At 36.0% G+C, this 16,807-nt stretch overlaps 1 protein-coding gene and 1 long non-coding RNA gene across 5 annotated transcripts in view; one reads left to right on the top strand and one right to left on the bottom strand.

Annotated features, from left to right (window-relative positions):
* The window catches only part of LOC149775531 (septin-2B-like), a 172,546-nt gene that overhangs the window by 80,783 nt on the left and 74,956 nt on the right, over nucleotides 1–16,807 (bottom strand). Inside the window, exon 1 of one of the 4 annotated variants that reach the window (XM_089944114.1) lies at nucleotides 4,061–5,393. The exons of 2 other annotated variants lie outside the window; for them this stretch is intronic. In XM_089944114.1, coding sequence (XP_089800240.1) covers nucleotides 4,061–4,624 — 564 coding nt within the window. In that variant the 5' untranslated portion in view covers nucleotides 4,625–5,393. Of the gene's footprint in view, nucleotides 1–4,060; nucleotides 5,394–16,807 lie in introns of those variants that run through there. One more of the 4 variants, XM_089944113.1, reaches the window with a different exon arrangement.
* LOC149775532 (uncharacterized) overlaps nucleotides 1–16,807 on the top strand; it is a 63,973-nt gene that overhangs the window by 3,186 nt on the left and 43,980 nt on the right. The window lies entirely within an intron of this gene.

Here is a 16,807-nt window from a genome sequence, read left to right as displayed (position 1 = left end):
GGGTAAACCCCATTTTTCAGCACAAGATAGGCTATACATGGCGGCCAGTATAAGTGGTGGAGGAAGAACCCTGGAAAACCCCAGGAAGAACCACCAACCCACAAGAAGCTACTGGCAAGCTTTCTCACGTACCTACATTAACTGAGCCTGAGACTCCAACCCACACAGACAGAGGTGAGGCAGAATGGTGGGCACTTTAGACCACCAGGCTAATTGGGGCTCTGAGATAAAAGGTCTATCAGAAATTAAAATGTCTATTAGTGTGAAGCTGTAATGTCTATCAGAGATTAGAGTCTAAAATATCTATCAGAGATTAGAGTCTAAAATGTTTATTAGAGACTAGAGTCTCAAATGTCTATCAGAGACTCGAGCCTAAAATGCCTATCAGAGATTCAAGCCCAAAATGTCTATCAAAGATTAGAGTCTCAAATGTCTATCAGAGATTAGTCTCAAATGTCTATCAGAGATTTGAGCCTAAAATGTCTATCAGAGATTCGAGTCTAAAATGTCCATCAGAGATTAAAATCTCTTTCAAAGCAAGACTAAAGTCTATCAGAGATTAAAATCTTTTTCCAAGTGAGATAAAATACCAGAGATCAAAATTTCTCGAGTGAAACTAAAATGTTTATGTAGGCTATAAATGTCTATCAGATTAAAATCTATTTCCAAGTCAGATAAAATGTCAATCTGAGATCAAAATTTCTCTATCAGAGTGAAACTAAAATGTTTATCAATGTTAGACTAAATGACTATCAGAGATTAAAATCTCTATCAAAATGCGATTAAACTGTATATCAGATTAAAATCTCTTGAGTGAGACTACATAATGTCCATCAGAGATTAAAATTATCAGTTAAACTAAAATGTTCATCAGAATGAAACTAAAATGCCTATTACACAGAGAAAAAAAAGTCTAATTACATATCAGTATTCTTACTGTTATGGGTTTGTGTGTGTGTGTGTGTGTGTATGCATGTGATTTGGATTTTTAACATAGCATTAAAAAAAAAAAATGAGTCAAATTGCCACGATGTCTGCAGTGTGGCAATTTATGGTGATGACTAGTACTGGGACATCATGCAGCAGATATGTACATGATATCCCACCCCGTCACATTATCCTGATACCAGGTCAACCAGTCCTAACACTAACCTTTTAATGCTGAGTGCCCAGCAAGGCAGCTCTTAGTTCTATTTTATAAGTCTTTGGTATGACTCAGCCAAGAATCGAACCCAAAACCTCCTGCATCCAAGGCGGACGCTCTAGCCACTAGGCCACTTTCTGTTATGGGTTTAATACCATTTCTCAGTGCAAGATAGGTTATACATGGAAACCAGTATAACTTGTAGAGAAAGAAACCAGAAAGAATCAGCAATCCCTGGGAAGCTACTGGAAAGCTTTCTCATATACATGTATCAACATTAGCTGAGTCCAAGCCTTGAACCCAAACTGACAGGTGAGATGCCAGTGATTGGTCAAGGGGAATATTTTAAACCATTTAACCATTTTGGGCCCCTCAATCGGCAAAATCATTGAATTAGAGGTGTTGACATGAAATATTCTTTAAGTTTGAAAATGCTGGTTTTATTTTTGAAAATTCCTCGAACCTGTTGAAAAAATAAAATTTGTTACCTAAATTTAATTTTGTGTCTGATAGAACACAAGCATAAAACTAAATAAAACAGATCACTTTTTAAGTTCAGATTGTTTCTAGCTTTTCTCCACCACCCTTAATATATACAATGAGATAAAAATTGGGAATCTAACGACACGTGACAGTAATTTACACAGTCATGTCCCTTTGCTACAGTGGTGTGCTATCTAGTACGAAAAAATTTCCCTTGAAAAACCACCCTCTGCAGCTGTATGAACTACAGTGTAGTGAGACTAAAATTTCTGACACAGTGCAACTTGTTTAAAAGGAGATAAAGAACCAACAAAATATTGTCATTATTGATAGGTGTCCTTGAAATAGTTGTGAGATATGCAGATAAACTCGAGGGGTTTAAAAATACACATTTATCCCTATTTTAACAGTCTCCTAAGGCATGCAATTTCATTGTATACTGTAAGTGATTCTAACTGGGGATCTCAAACTCCTCCAACTTTCATAAGCATACACTAAACATGTCCTTTTTGTTAAGGTCTCACTGGTTAGTTTCGTATTTTGACACCCCCGTAATCTGTAAGGTAGAAGGCATGAACCTAATTATCACAAGCCTAGCATTTACAAATTCACACAGAACCTAATCTGTAATGTGGTCGAGATTTACTTTGAGTTTGGCTTCAAAATGGGTTGGCTTGTTGGTGACAACCTGTCACAGATGAGCATTGGAGAGCAAATGCGTAAATTGGGCTGTAAATGAGCAGCCAACTTGGCTTATGTATTTACGGGTGTCTGGTACAGAGGTAAATATCTAAAAATCTAGATGGTTGAGGGGTGATGAAAAGTATGCTAATTTGTTATAGTACTAGTGAACTTGATTCTTGCAAAAGGCAAATACTGATTCTTTTAGCTGCCTTGTCACAGGATAATATTAAAAATAGCTATTTCCTGTCAGCATTGGTTCAGTATAAAAACCAAAAGTTGCATCAGGAATTAACCTGATTGCTGCAATCAAAATCTCACATGTATGCTTTCTATAAAAATCATTAGTTTTTTTTTTTTGTATCTTCAGTGTAATATTATTCTCATTTTTCTGCAATAGGTCATTGTTTGATGAAAATTCACCAGATAAACTGTCCAGTGAGACCTAAATTTATGGAAAATGTATCCAGTCATACTGATAATGCAGAGTTTTAGCAAATTAATTTCACAAAATCTTGACTCCCATTTTTTCGGCAACTGATGTTCAAAGTTACACAAAATGGTCAGGTGTCTAAGGCTATCTCTATTTCTTAATTTTTTTCCTAAATGTCTGGTATGTAGATGTTCTTGAATATTCTTGAATGTATGCATTCTAAGTTGCCCAAACAATTTTCTTGATCTGAGAATAATATGGCCTGTCACACATAGCATGTTCCACCATCTTTGCTCTTGTCCACTCTCGATTCTGAGGTGCAAGTTCTCAGACGGAAGACAACTGCAATTTTCTTCACACTAAGGGAAGAAGAACCATGAGAAAAAATTTCTTTGTCAAGAACTTCTTCATCCCAAAACAACCTAGATAAGTCAATACTTTTGTGCTTGCTCAGTTCGTAGCTGTAGTTGAGTTTGGTCAAGTGGCAGTGAGACTTTTTTACATGCATGTAAATTAGCACTGTAAGTGATACGAGTCGATGTACTTTTTAGTTTTCATCAAAGATATCGGTGCCTAGATGTCAACATCTCAGACAGGAGGATTTTCCTTTCAAAATGAGAGGTATCTACTGTCCCTTTTGTCTCTCACTGAAATCTCCCATGTACTCAAAATTATTATTTGAAAGAAATTAAAATAGACCTTTTACCATCTTTCTTCATACATTACTTCCATTGTATTATATTTACAGTAAAGACTTCCTGTAATCACAAGGCTGTGAAATGGCATAAGCCCTCCAGTGTAACACTTTAATTGCTAATATGACATAAAATAACCTAAAAGTAGCCAATGGGTTATTCTGTGTGAGAAGAGTAGTAAAATATTACGGATGTTAACTGACTTTGGTTGGATTACTTCAGCAGTGTAAAAAATACATATTTCTTGGATTCTTTCAGCAGGGTCAGCTTGCCTTTTTTTTTGTTTTTTGTTTACATGGATTATGCTGGTGTTGTCAGAAACCATTTAAAAGGATTTAAAACCCTAACAGATTATGGTCGGATTAGCCATTTTAAAAAGAGCTCAAGTGGCAGAAAACAGGTCAGTAAGGTTTTGGTATTTAAAATTTATAGAGATATTTAAGCATGCATTATCTCCCAAATAATAAAATGCAAAAATGTAAACAACCTAAATGCAAGAACAGCATGTTATAGTAATTTGCGCACATTTTATGACACGGAAGGTTGCTAAAAATACAAGAACAGAATGAAAACAAAAGAAATGATCAGGACAAAGTTTACTATCTATAAACTATGTCAACTCACCCATGGATTCGTGACCTTGCCTGAAGGATAGTTCTCTTTTTCTGGAGTTTTTTCATCCAATACCTCTCTTGGTGTTGGTGAAGGGGAGGTAATTTCTGAGGAAACTGAGGATGATGAAGGTGAAGATGGAAAATTATTTTCTGCAGGTATATCCTTTGGCATGGTAGACACAGCATCTAATAATTCTGGTTCTTTCTTTGATCCAAATGCACTAGATGCATGCACAAAATATGGGGTTGGACTCGAAGGAGATTTTAGAGTTCCTTTAAGGCCTAGTTTAGGTATGTTCGATGCCGGAGTAGCACCTTGATTAGAAAAGGATTCTCGAGTTTCCCTAAATTTTGACTGGACACCCTGAGTGGATGTGGGTTCTCGAGCTTCCTTTAATTTTGTTACAGTGGAGGTTGGCACTGAATGAGGTGAAGCCGGATCTTTCAATTCTCTGGTCCTTTGAGACCCTGACACACTCGACCCATGAGTCAATGGCTCACGATATTTGTTAGAAGCTCCAGTTGACGAGACTGAAGATCCCGAACTTGAGGACAATTTTCGTCTCCCCTGCATACTGATTTGCCCTCTCCTTCAATGTTAAGCTCAAAGAAGTATTTCCTAGCTGACTAGGGTATACAAGTGTTTCATGAGGACATTAACTACAAATAAAAACCAAACTTCAAACCTGCTTTTCCTTATAATCCATATGATTCTTGCAAAATCTTTTGAAAACACTTCACCACAAAAGCATTCACATCTGGGAAGTAATGAATTCAAGATGAAAAAATCTTCACAGGATGTTAACCTTTAGTCCCATTATCCAACTGCTGTGAGTAACTATAGGTGTCTTGTGGTCAGGGACTGCATATATTCATCCCGTATAATTATTTATCTTGATGTACACATATCCAACAAAAAATACCAAGTGTCCCCTATCAAACAACTAACTGCAAATGCTCTCCAATTTACATTGAATTCTAAACAAATTTTGAAGTTTTATTCCACCAAAGGTCTTCAAGGATTGAATTTACAAAATGCAATTAAAATGTAAAAAAACCTCTTACAATTGCATAATTTTTCACCTGGCCCTGTTTATACATTTCTTAAATTGAAATAGCATGATTTATTTTACCTGGCCCTGTTCATTCATTACTTAAATTGAAATTGCACTCAGTGGATCACTTTCCTTCAAGCATGTAACATACACCTAGAAGTACAAGTAAATTAGTTACAAAGTCATCCTTTTCAAGTTGCTGGCAATTGATGTGAATCTCCGTTTTCCATAACAGCCTATACTCTTTAAAGGGTGTTCTTTAAGTGCGGATCTTTACACCTTGACAAAGAGGAATTATATCCTCTCTTACCTTTAATGTCTTTTTAACCCCTCTCTTGTAACTTCTATGGCCCAATGTTAAGAACAATTTGACAGTGATTAAATCTTGTATGGCTGACTCACACAATATTCACACCTTGCTTTTCAGGTGAATGTACTCTTTGTATTTGACCCACCTTCACCACCAATTTCATCTATACCATTTACTTCCAAGAACAGATCATATATTTAAATTAATAATCTATTCAATTCCCTAGAACAGTAATCTCTGATGATTTGGAATGATAATGATATATTACTAATTTTGGTCAAATGAAACACTGGGTAGGTCAAAGTTTTCAATAATTAAAAGCTGACCAATATTACTGTGATAAAAAAGGTAAATGACAGACAAATCACTTAAAGAAGTAAACTTGGCAACTGCTCTCCTTCTAATATGTATCAGATTTTGTATACTGGCTGCACGACTCTGAATGCATATGTGATACATGCATGCCCTTGTGTTTGTACAAGATGCTGTAAACACTAGTAACATTCAGTCAATGTCTTCTTCCAACAAAGTACCAGTATCTATGCCTTACACTGACCAATCACACCTGTAACATAAATATTCTTGTATGATTATACACTGTAGACCTCCAACCATAAGCAAAGGACTACCGGTATTTTCCTATATACTTATGATATCCTTCACAAGAGAGAAAAAGACTGCAAATGATGGTTCTCACATCAAAACTTTCAAGCAATGTCTGTCAAGACAATTTTCACTTCTTGCATGAATTAGGAGCCTAATACATGTGGACTATCCTTGCAAGAATTACAGTACTGGCCCCATTACATGTCTTTAAAACTGCATCAGCCATGATTATACACAGTCACAAAGTACGGGCTACTTTTCCATTTGAATAATCTTCCTTAGTTTTATACATGGCAATTAATTTACATGAAACTTTAGTGAAAGGTAACGTTTTCTAGGCACAGATCAACTTCTTCATAACACAGATCATCTCCTTGTTTACACCATCTGATATAAATGTTCAACTAATCTCCAGAAATGCTTCTTTGTTTCCAAAATGAAATACATCCTTTCCTAAAATAAAGCTGTTACCTAATGGTCTCACATAGCAATCCCTGGTGAAAATTACACTAAATGAAACTGAAGTAGAGTATTTAAAGGTCATGAAATGTCACACTGTACATAAATCAACTTTTACTAAGTGTATTATGATAATATATCAACTACCTGACCCGTAACAATGCCTTGCATATAAGGCTAACATAACACTTTCATTATTATACAGCAAAATTTAGACTGGTACTCCATTTTTCCACTTAAAAGTGCCAACAGATCTGTTAACCCTGACCACCACAATGGCTAGACGATTACCTCCATAATGGCTCCAGTTGGGAATTTGTTTAATTGGAAATTCAACACATGACTTTCTACATAAAATGTACTACCTTTCTGCTGAAGAATACATGACTCCTGGAGGCATACAGTACTTCTGGTTGAATGTTAATTGTAAACAGCAAAAGATAGACTGGTACTCGTTTTTTCCACTTAAAAGTGTCTACAGATTTGTTAACCCTGACCACCACAACAGCTAGACGATTGCCTCCAGAATGGCTCCAGTTGGGAATTTGTTTAATTGTAAATTCAACACAAGACTTTCTGCATAAAATGTACTACCTTTCTGCCGAAGAATACATGACTCCTGGAGGCATACAGTACTTCTGGTTGAATGTTAATTGCAAACATGTGCGGGGAAGCATGTCTTCCTGGATGAGTAATTCATTACTGAATGAATGAGTCTGATCATTCATGTAGATTACAATAACAATTCATTCTTGTTTATTTATAAAACAAACAACAGCAGCAAATATCTTACCTACTTTTATAACCCAATAACCTAAAAATACATGGAACAGAAGATGATATTTCAAACCACCTAATCTCATTTTCTCTTTAGCTTAATTTTGAAACAGATTTCCAAACAATGGCTTTATGCCTGCTAAACCCTCGTTTCAAAATGGACACAGAGCAAACAATATATCAAGATTAATGGAGCAATCTTTTTGTCACAAGCAAATGACTTGTAAATCATTAAGACAAAGAACTGACGTTTGACAATAACATTGTTTGAAACTTACTGGAAGCAAATGAATCCTTCACGCAAACAAAAGAATGGTGACCTAGTGTGGTGTGATTTACAATCTGATAATGGCCACCAAACAAGAAAATGCCCTGGACACTATGTGCAAAGAAAATCTGAGTTTCTTCCCGTTTTCAAAAAATACTAGCTGCACATAAATCAAGAGTTACCTTCTCCTGTTTCAAGGTCAAAGCTTCAGCTCCCAAGCCTACTTCATGGCACATATTTTTTTGTGCTAAGAATAACATAAAACATTTTTTAAGAGTAAAGAGTGTTTCCACTCAAATTAGACACTGTTTTTCATTTCAAGTTTGTATTTAGGAGTTATTTCCCTTGCCCATCACCAAGAACAAAGTAGACTAGAAGAGAATATCAGACATGTAACCCTGATAAATTACATAGAAATTGACAACATTTCTGACAATGAAGGGGTTTAAAATGCAAAAGTACTCACAGCATGGTAATTGCAATGCACATCTTAAACAATAATAAATTGGACACACCAGAACCAATAAAACACTATTATTTTGTATAATCGCCAAGAATAAAACTATGGAAGGCTTAGTCTCTTAACCAAGATCAAAACTTGAAAATGTTCTTCTCAGAGAAAAATCAAAATACAGTTTAATAGTAATCCTTGGAAAAACTGCAATAATGAGAAAAAAAATGTCATAAAAACATCCATAAAATTCCATCCACATACTACCTTTTTTCAACAATGTTTAGAATTCTGAACCTGTAGGATGATGGATTATTAAATTCTATTCAAAGCACACTTAACACAAAGCAAGATGGTTGTCATTTCATCCAAAGGTTTATAAACTCTCTCCTGGCGATGTTGGCAATAAATGTCCTCTGGATAGCAATAATAATAACAACAGCAATGAATTGCTCATTAATCAGAAGCTACCTATCAAGCCCTGTGTATACAATGTATTCCATTCGAGAGGTATGATCCCATTAGATGACCACACCTGAATTACCTGCTATCTATTAAAGTCTTACCGTATTAATCCGTAAAAGTGCACAAACCCCCCAATTGTCTGGTTTGGTAACTTCAAGGCACATCAATACAAGACTGAAGTGAACTAGAATACCATTCTTATTATTGCATACTACTGCACTTGGCTTACTTTAAAATGTATTCTAAACACTCAGTTTCAATTTACAGTATATTAATATAATATGTGTGGTACATTAGACTGGTAAGTAAATGCAAAAAAACAACCTTATGTTCAAATGTGCTCTGAATGAATATACCAAGTGAATAGAAATGCATACCAAGCTTTATTAACATACACCAAGTAGTTTCAAAGATATGACCAACTGAATTTGAGCCTGTGTGCTGATTGCCGGTTTTACAGTCGTCACCCTGATGGATACATAGTGGTGATATTGTTACACCATATCAGATCTTTTCCTGTGCACTAGCCTACAGATTCCTCCTTGCAATTGCAATAAATGTTATTCTGGAAGCATTTCAGACAATCACAGAGAAAACCCATGCTGAACTACAAAGTCAATGATGACAATAGATTTAGTCCTTAGAGATATGCAAGGAACCAATTTATAAGCTGTCCATTTGTGGAACCTCTTCCAGGAATGCCCTTGTCACTATAGCATGAAAGCTGCTGCTGATTTATTTTAAAAATATAAAAATGTTGTGTTAAGTTCCAAGCCAATGCAAAGAATGAATATCCCCATCTGTATTCTTGGGTGTCTAAATGTCTAAATCTTCAACTAGTTTTGAGGAAATGAGAAGAATGCAATGACCTTGAAAGTAAGAAGGAATATTTCCAATAAATTTCTAATGCAGCGCATGGATCATTATATTTGGTGTATTTAACGGTTAAGGTTGGGTTGGGGGAGGTCCGTGTCGAGACATGTTAAGTGCATTGCCGTAGGACACACTTGACTTAAATAACAAATCTGAGATGATCCAATGATGGGAATCAAACTCGCAGCCCTCTTATCAAGAATCCAACATCTTAACCACTGAGTTGTTTTGGCTCTGCAGGTTATGTTGTGGAAATCATGGGGGAAGAAACATAACCCTACAAAAAGCTGAAAGGGCAATAATTCCTCCTATTATTGTTTCGTTTAATCTCCAGATTTGTCATGATTATTATCTTATTAACATTATCATGCATCACATAAAATAACTGCTTAGAACTATGATAATTGGGTGTCACTAATTTCATTAACAGGAGAGAACTAGACCAGAGGTTGACTCAGAGCATCAAGAGCTCTCAATGAATTATCTGGAATGAGAGACCAAAGTAACTGGGTAATTTATCTGGGATGAGAGACCAAAGTAGTTGGGTAATTTATCTGGGATGAGAGACCAAAGTAGCTGGGTAATTTATCTGGGATGAGAGACCAAAGTAGCTGCGTAATTTATCTGGGATGAGGGATCAAAGTAGCTGGGTAATTTATCTGGGGTGAGAGAACAAAGTAGCTGGGTACTTTATCTGGGATGAGGGACCAAAGTAGCTAGGTAATTTATCTGTGATGAGAGACCAAAGTAGCTGGGTAACTTTTATGGCATGAGAGACCAAAGTAGATGGGTAATTTATCTGGAATGAGAGACCAAAGTAGTTGGGTAATTTATCTGGGATGAGTGACCAAAGTAGCTGGGTAATTTATCTGGGATGAGGAACCAAATTAGCTGGGTAATTTATCTGGGATGAGGGACCAAATCAGCTGGGTAATTTATCTGGGATGAGAGACTAAAGTAGCTGCATAATCTATCTGAGATGAGAAACAAAAGTAGCTGGGTAATTTATCTGGGATGAGAGACCAAAGTAGCCAAGTTATTTTTTAAAACAACAGCAACTTTTAATGACACACCTGACTAATGTTTTATAAAATAGTATTTACAATAAAAACTGTTCTCAGTAAATCTTTGGATTTAATTTAAAAAGTATAAAAGAAAATTAAATATATAAAAAATCTTATACGTATCATCAAAGACATTTGAAGAAGAAAATGAAGGCAAATTAGAATGCGAAGACTGAATTGTTTCCATTCTTGCTTAATATGAGAAAGAGTGATACAGCATGTTAATCCTTGCATTTGTAAACAAAAATTCTCTTTACTCACAGTGTCATCTGTTCTGGAGTCAATGATAACTATCAAACACAAATTAAGACAAACGTTAAACGATCAAACTTTAAAAAGAACAGAACCAAAACCCCTACCTCTACCCTCTGGTCATTATGAATGAATCAGAGTTCCTGTACCCAGTATCAAAGAAAATGTCACCTTTTGTAAAACTTGGCTCATGATAGATCCCCAACAAAATAAATACATCAAAATAAATAAATAAAATTCTTCCAGAAATTGCCACTGCCAAGAAAACTAAGAAAAATCTAAAACAAAATGCTTCCACATGATTCTACAACCAAATACACTGAAACGAATCAATAATGAAATGTTTCCACAAAATGCTATTACCAAAGACACTGAAAAGAATCTATAATGAAATGCTTCCACAGAATTCTACAACCAAAGACACTGAAAAAATCTATAATTAAATGCTTCCACAGAATGCAACTGCCATGCTATTGACAAGCATCTATGTTACAAGAAAAATAAAGATACCAACTAAATTTGCAACCAGAACTTGTGCCTGAATGGTTTTCTTTGGGTCAAAAAAGGGTCATAAGAGAAATCAATGGGTAAAAGTTGTCTTCACCACAGGTATATATATTAAAATGGGGGGGGGGGGGGGGGGAGGATAGAAGAACTGTGACAGGCCTTGTCAACAGCACAGATGAATAACAATGGTGACAGGCTGAGGGCAGCCAAACAAAACTGGTCTTATCTTACATTATGTGTCTATTTCATGCTGAACATCTCTGATAACTCAAGAATACCAATGTCAACAAAATATTTCCAGAGGGCTACTTAAAGATGTACAGAGCTCAAATGACTTGTAATGGTCATGACCTCAAATTAGTACAACTCCATTCTGTATATGAACACATTTCTGTAAAACCAGGTGCTTATTTTCTGGCACTGATTCCTTTTCAGCGAGATCAGATGTTCAGCATTTAGCCACATTACTATGGGTATTACCTACTTAGTACTAGCATGTCTGGTTCGAGTCTCAGATTCGGCCAATGTGGGTATCTGAGAAAGCTTGCCAGTAGCTTCTCGTGGGTCGGTGGTTCTTTCTGGGGGTTTTCCTGGGTTCTTCCTCCACCATTAATACTGGCAGCCATGTATAGCCTATCGTGTGCTGAAAAATGGTGTTAAACCCTACAACAACAACAACTAGCACGTCTAGTGGACCCCAACACGGCTATTATATTTTCAAGGGACATCATTAGCTTTCTACCAAATAAATGTATTTTATTTCCCAAATGAAAAATATTTTTCAAGATTTTAACCCGGTTTAAGAAAAATCTGTCACAAAATCTCTACTGAAGACTCTGTGCTACTTGTATTTATTTTGTTATGGATGGCCGATTTTTGTTATTTGTGTCATATATTATGCTGATCACAATTTGAAAATAAAAAGGTTTATGTTCCTAATAGAAATTTTGCTAAAACTGCAAGTCAGTGCAATGATTTATTATCTTCTTTGTTTCTTATAGACTTTCCTGCTCAAATGATACAAACTTGAACATGTATAATCAAACTTCAACTATATACATACAAAATAATTCAGCGCCACCTGTGGCATTTTATGAAAAATACTTAATTTTCATTCAAAAACTTCTCAAATATGGTAAAGTTATTACATAGGTAGAATGACAGGATTTTAAAAAATGGTGGAGAATAAGATTTGCAAGTTTATTTTTTCTCCCGCATATGAAATGCAAGTATAGCCAAAAAGGTTAAATTCTGTCTTTAGCCTTCTAGTAATTTATCAGTGCTTAAGCAGCAAGTCGATCGAAACAAAAATCAAACCATGAAAGAAGCAGGACTATTACTATCAAAGTTTTCTACTTGGTTCTATTGCAATGATTACAGCACAAAATGTTGTGTCTGGCCCAGTTAATGTAACTGTCTGCATCTCATCATTAATGTCATGGCAGGCTGATTCATACCAAAGGTGAGCTGTTCTAGTGCTGCTCTGACAATATGAAAGCCTGAATAGGAAACAATCCCATTTATGTGGAGACATAAGCATATAACCTTAGAGCTCCTGGCAATATTTTAATTACACTGAATTTGCCTGATGTGAACCATGAGTTTGTTCTATGAGGACAGGTGACTTTGCCTGACAGGTTAAATGACTTAAAATTAACAAAATACAGATATAAATATCATCCTAATGAACATTTATTTTTAATATTAAGACATGTTTTACTGTAGTGATTCAAAAGTACACCTAACTGAATTGTAACTGTACAGTTCTTTCTCAATTAAACCAGCATCAACTCAACAATGCCAGATAATTTTGATTTTCACCTGACAATGGCAGTAGATGGTTTTTTCATGCCTGCTACTGAATCCAAGTACATCTGATACATAGTCTTTTTATCACCAGTTTCTTTGATACGTTCAAGTTGTCTTGCATTGGCTATTTTGACTGTGCATGAGCAACTGGGTGACAAATGGACATTACTGGAGCCATGATTTTCACCTCCAGGTCACATTTTTCCCCAACCAACCAACTCATCCTTATTTTTGCAAACATTCTTTCGTCTGTGTGACATCTGGAGTGGCCTGCTTTTAATGTAGCCAGAGAAAGCCTTAAACCTGAAGACTTTATGGAACCAATCTTTTGCAGATATGAAACCCAAAATCTCTGCTTTAATGGCTCTATTCTTTAACATGAATAGAATGTTAGCATCATTCTAAAGCTAAGTCTTCCCTAATTTCCTCTTGGGTCTAGCACAAAGTGCGCTGACGTAAAAGTCCCTAAATGGAATAAACATGCGACCTCATGGCACAAATATGCATTAACAGGCCTGGCTCCATGCAGAAAATTTATGTATCATAACGGGCCTTGCCCCATGCAATAAACTTCATTTATGAACAGACATTAAAAGGCCTGGCCCAATACAGAAAATTTATGACCATACATTAACAGGCCTTACCTAATGAAAAAACCTCATGTATAACCATGCATTAACAGGTATGGACCCGTACCAAAAATTCATGTATGACCATGCATTATCAGGCCTGGCCAATACAAAAAATTCATGTATGACCAACTTACCCCATGCAAAAGCCTTCATTTATGACCACCCATTAACAGGCATGGCCAATGCAGAAAATTCATGTATGACATGTATTGACAAGCCTGGCCCAATGCACAAAAATCATGTATGACCATCCATTAACAGGTTTGGAATCATTTTTTATGAGGATTTCATGCTCACAACTGAAACCCCCAAAGTCAATCAAGACATGCAGTGTGTGTGCCATCATGATTTTAACAAAGTAATATATAACGTTACTAAATGCCCTTGTTATCATGACTGACCTGGAGTTACTTGCTTATAAAGAAGGTGTGTGATTAGTGTCCAAGCTATTGCAAAAAAATTTACTTTTGTAACAACATTTTTGATTGGATGATAAACAAACTCTAACTCTGCTATAATAAGACTTCCAAGTGTATCCTTATAAAGTTGATATAAAATGAAAATGATATAAATAAACACTGCCATTAGTAAAATAAAATTCATGCATGTCTGGATGTAATGGTTTTTTTTCAGCACCTAAGCACATAGTGGCTATAAGGTTTCAATCAAAGGTGAAGTTAAATAAATGCAAATATGAATTGCACAAGGTGAGGATGAAATTTTTTTATGATTCATGGCTAAAGTACAGAAAGACAGAAAACTGCCAGTACTGCTTTGATCCCACTACATCCTACTGCAATCAATTTTCACATTTTCATATCACATTGTAGACAGAATCTAAATGTCATAGAGATTTATTCTTGTTCAACCACCGTTTTATAAGTAATGTAAAAATGCGAATGCACGTTCATTTGAGAGATAACCTAATAGATTTGTGATTTCACTGCAATCCACGGTAGCAAAAGAATTTCTAGGAATTCAAGATAAGACCATTTCTTTTTTAACTTTTGAGTGTTAAAAACATCCCACTGCTGTGGTACACACTGGATTTCAGCTTGGCACCCATTTACCAAAAATTAGAAAACTTTTGGTGAAAACCAAATCTCAAAATGATCAACCATTAAAGGGAAATAGTGAAAAGATTTTTAAGATATCCGTCATTGGAGTAATATTGGATGTACAACTGGCGCCATTTTAATATAAGATCATCTGGGTATCATAAGATGTTCACTAATGACAAGCCCATGCTGACATGGCCAGCCATCTGGACACAGAGAAAACAATATTTTCAACATACAACTTTCATTCTGTTGTAGCAATAACATGATTTTCAAGAGGGCTGTTGGGCTGGCCATAGTGGATGTCAGATCGGCTCAATTTTCATTTACGGCCAACTGGCATCATAAGAAGTCTACCACCAAAAATACATGTCAATATGTCTTTCTGTCCAAGCACAGTCATGAGAAAAACAATTTTAAGCTGGCTGTCATGCCCACCATACTGGATGTCAGGTATGCATCATCTGTAATTAGGACAAGCGAGACACCATTAATTATTATAATTAATTATATTGTAATTAGGACCAGCTAGACACCATTAATCTTTTAGTGAACACCCAATGCTGATACAACCATCCATTCAGGAGAAGCAGTGAAAACATTTTCAAGATGGTCACTGTGGTGACCATACTGGATGTTTGATCAGCACCATTTTCATTCAGGACCAACTAAACATCATAAATGCTATGTTGAAATTGACATCCATTTAGGAGGACTTTGCTGTTGTTGTTGTGAGGTTTAATGCCATTTTTCAGCCTATGATAAGCTAGCTATACATGGTGGCCAATATAAATTGTGGAGGAAGAACCCAGGAAAAATCTGGGAAGAAGCACCAACCCACAGAAAGCTAGTGTCAAGCATTCTCATGCACCGACACTGGCCAAGCCAGACTTTAGCCGATGCAGGCAGAGGTGAGATGGCAGCAACACTGCAGACATCGTAGCAATACGACTAAAATTGTTCACGTCAAAAACTGCCAAGAATTACATGCATGAGTAAGTTGTCTATAGGAGAACAGGTCAAAACATACCCAAACCGAAACCTACCCAAGTCAAAATGTACCCACACCGAAATGTACCCAAACAGAAACCTACCCATGTCAAAACGTACCCAGACTGAAACGTACCCAAATCAAAAGGTACTTGTGTCAAAACATACCAAAGTCAAAATATACCCAAATTAAAACATGAGCTACACTCACTTTAAATAATGACATAAATTTAGTGTGTTGTGTTTCATATGACAGTGACAGGCCTGATAAGCAATGGAAATCGGCAGACGCAATGGAAGTATCCAACTTTTGATCTAGCTACTAAAGTGAGTGTGGGTAATGTTTTAATTTGGGTATGTTTTGACTTTGGTACGTTTTGACTTGAGTATGTTTTGACTTGGGTACATTTCGGTCTGGGTACATTTTGACTTGGATATGTTTCAGTTTAGGTACTTTTTGACTGTAAACCAGATATAGCACATGTAGTAACAAGATTTTCAAGATGGCTGCCATAGTGGCCATTCTGGGTGTCAGGTCAGCGCCATTTTTATTTAGGACCAGCTAAACATCATAAAGTCTTTTAGTAAACATCCCATCCTGATATGAAAATCCAACCAGAAGGAGTAGCCAGCAACAAGATTTTAAAGTTGGCTGCTGTGGCAGTCATAATGATGTCCAAGCAATACCATTCTCATTTAGGACTAACAAGAACATTGGACAATTATATGTGTACAGTTTCATGGCAATCCTCCAAGTAGTCTATGAGGAGTAACAATAACAATATTGGCCTAATGGGAATGACTGAGGACAGATGTAAAACTATACCATAAGCACTCCTGGTCTATGACCAGTTGAGCTAAAGACAAAAGCAAACTCTGAAGGAAAAAAGGGCTCGACAAAAGGGGTGAAAGCAAACTAAGCTAAATCCATGAACATTTCAACAGCAATGTGTGGCTGAATTTAATGTCTGACTCGGATTCTGAAAATGTGTTTGATGATGATGATGATGATATTGACTTTTCTGATACTGCATCACCAGTGAAATGGGTATTTTCCACAAAACTCTGAACTGCCACACCTGTGAAATAGACATAATCCACCACAATAAAATGCAGCACCTGTGAAATAGATACAACTTGCTACACTATGAACTGCAACACCTATGAAATAGATATAATCC

Source organism: Sinohyriopsis cumingii, chromosome 19 (assembly GCF_028554795.1).
Source record: "Sinohyriopsis cumingii isolate HCF-2022 chromosome 19, ASM2855479v2, whole genome shotgun sequence".
In the NCBI taxonomy this organism is placed as follows: Eukaryota; Metazoa; Mollusca; class Bivalvia; order Unionida; family Unionidae; genus Sinohyriopsis; species Sinohyriopsis cumingii.
Note: the sequence above shows the minus strand (reverse complement) of the source record. Positions and strands in the feature narration are given on the sequence as shown.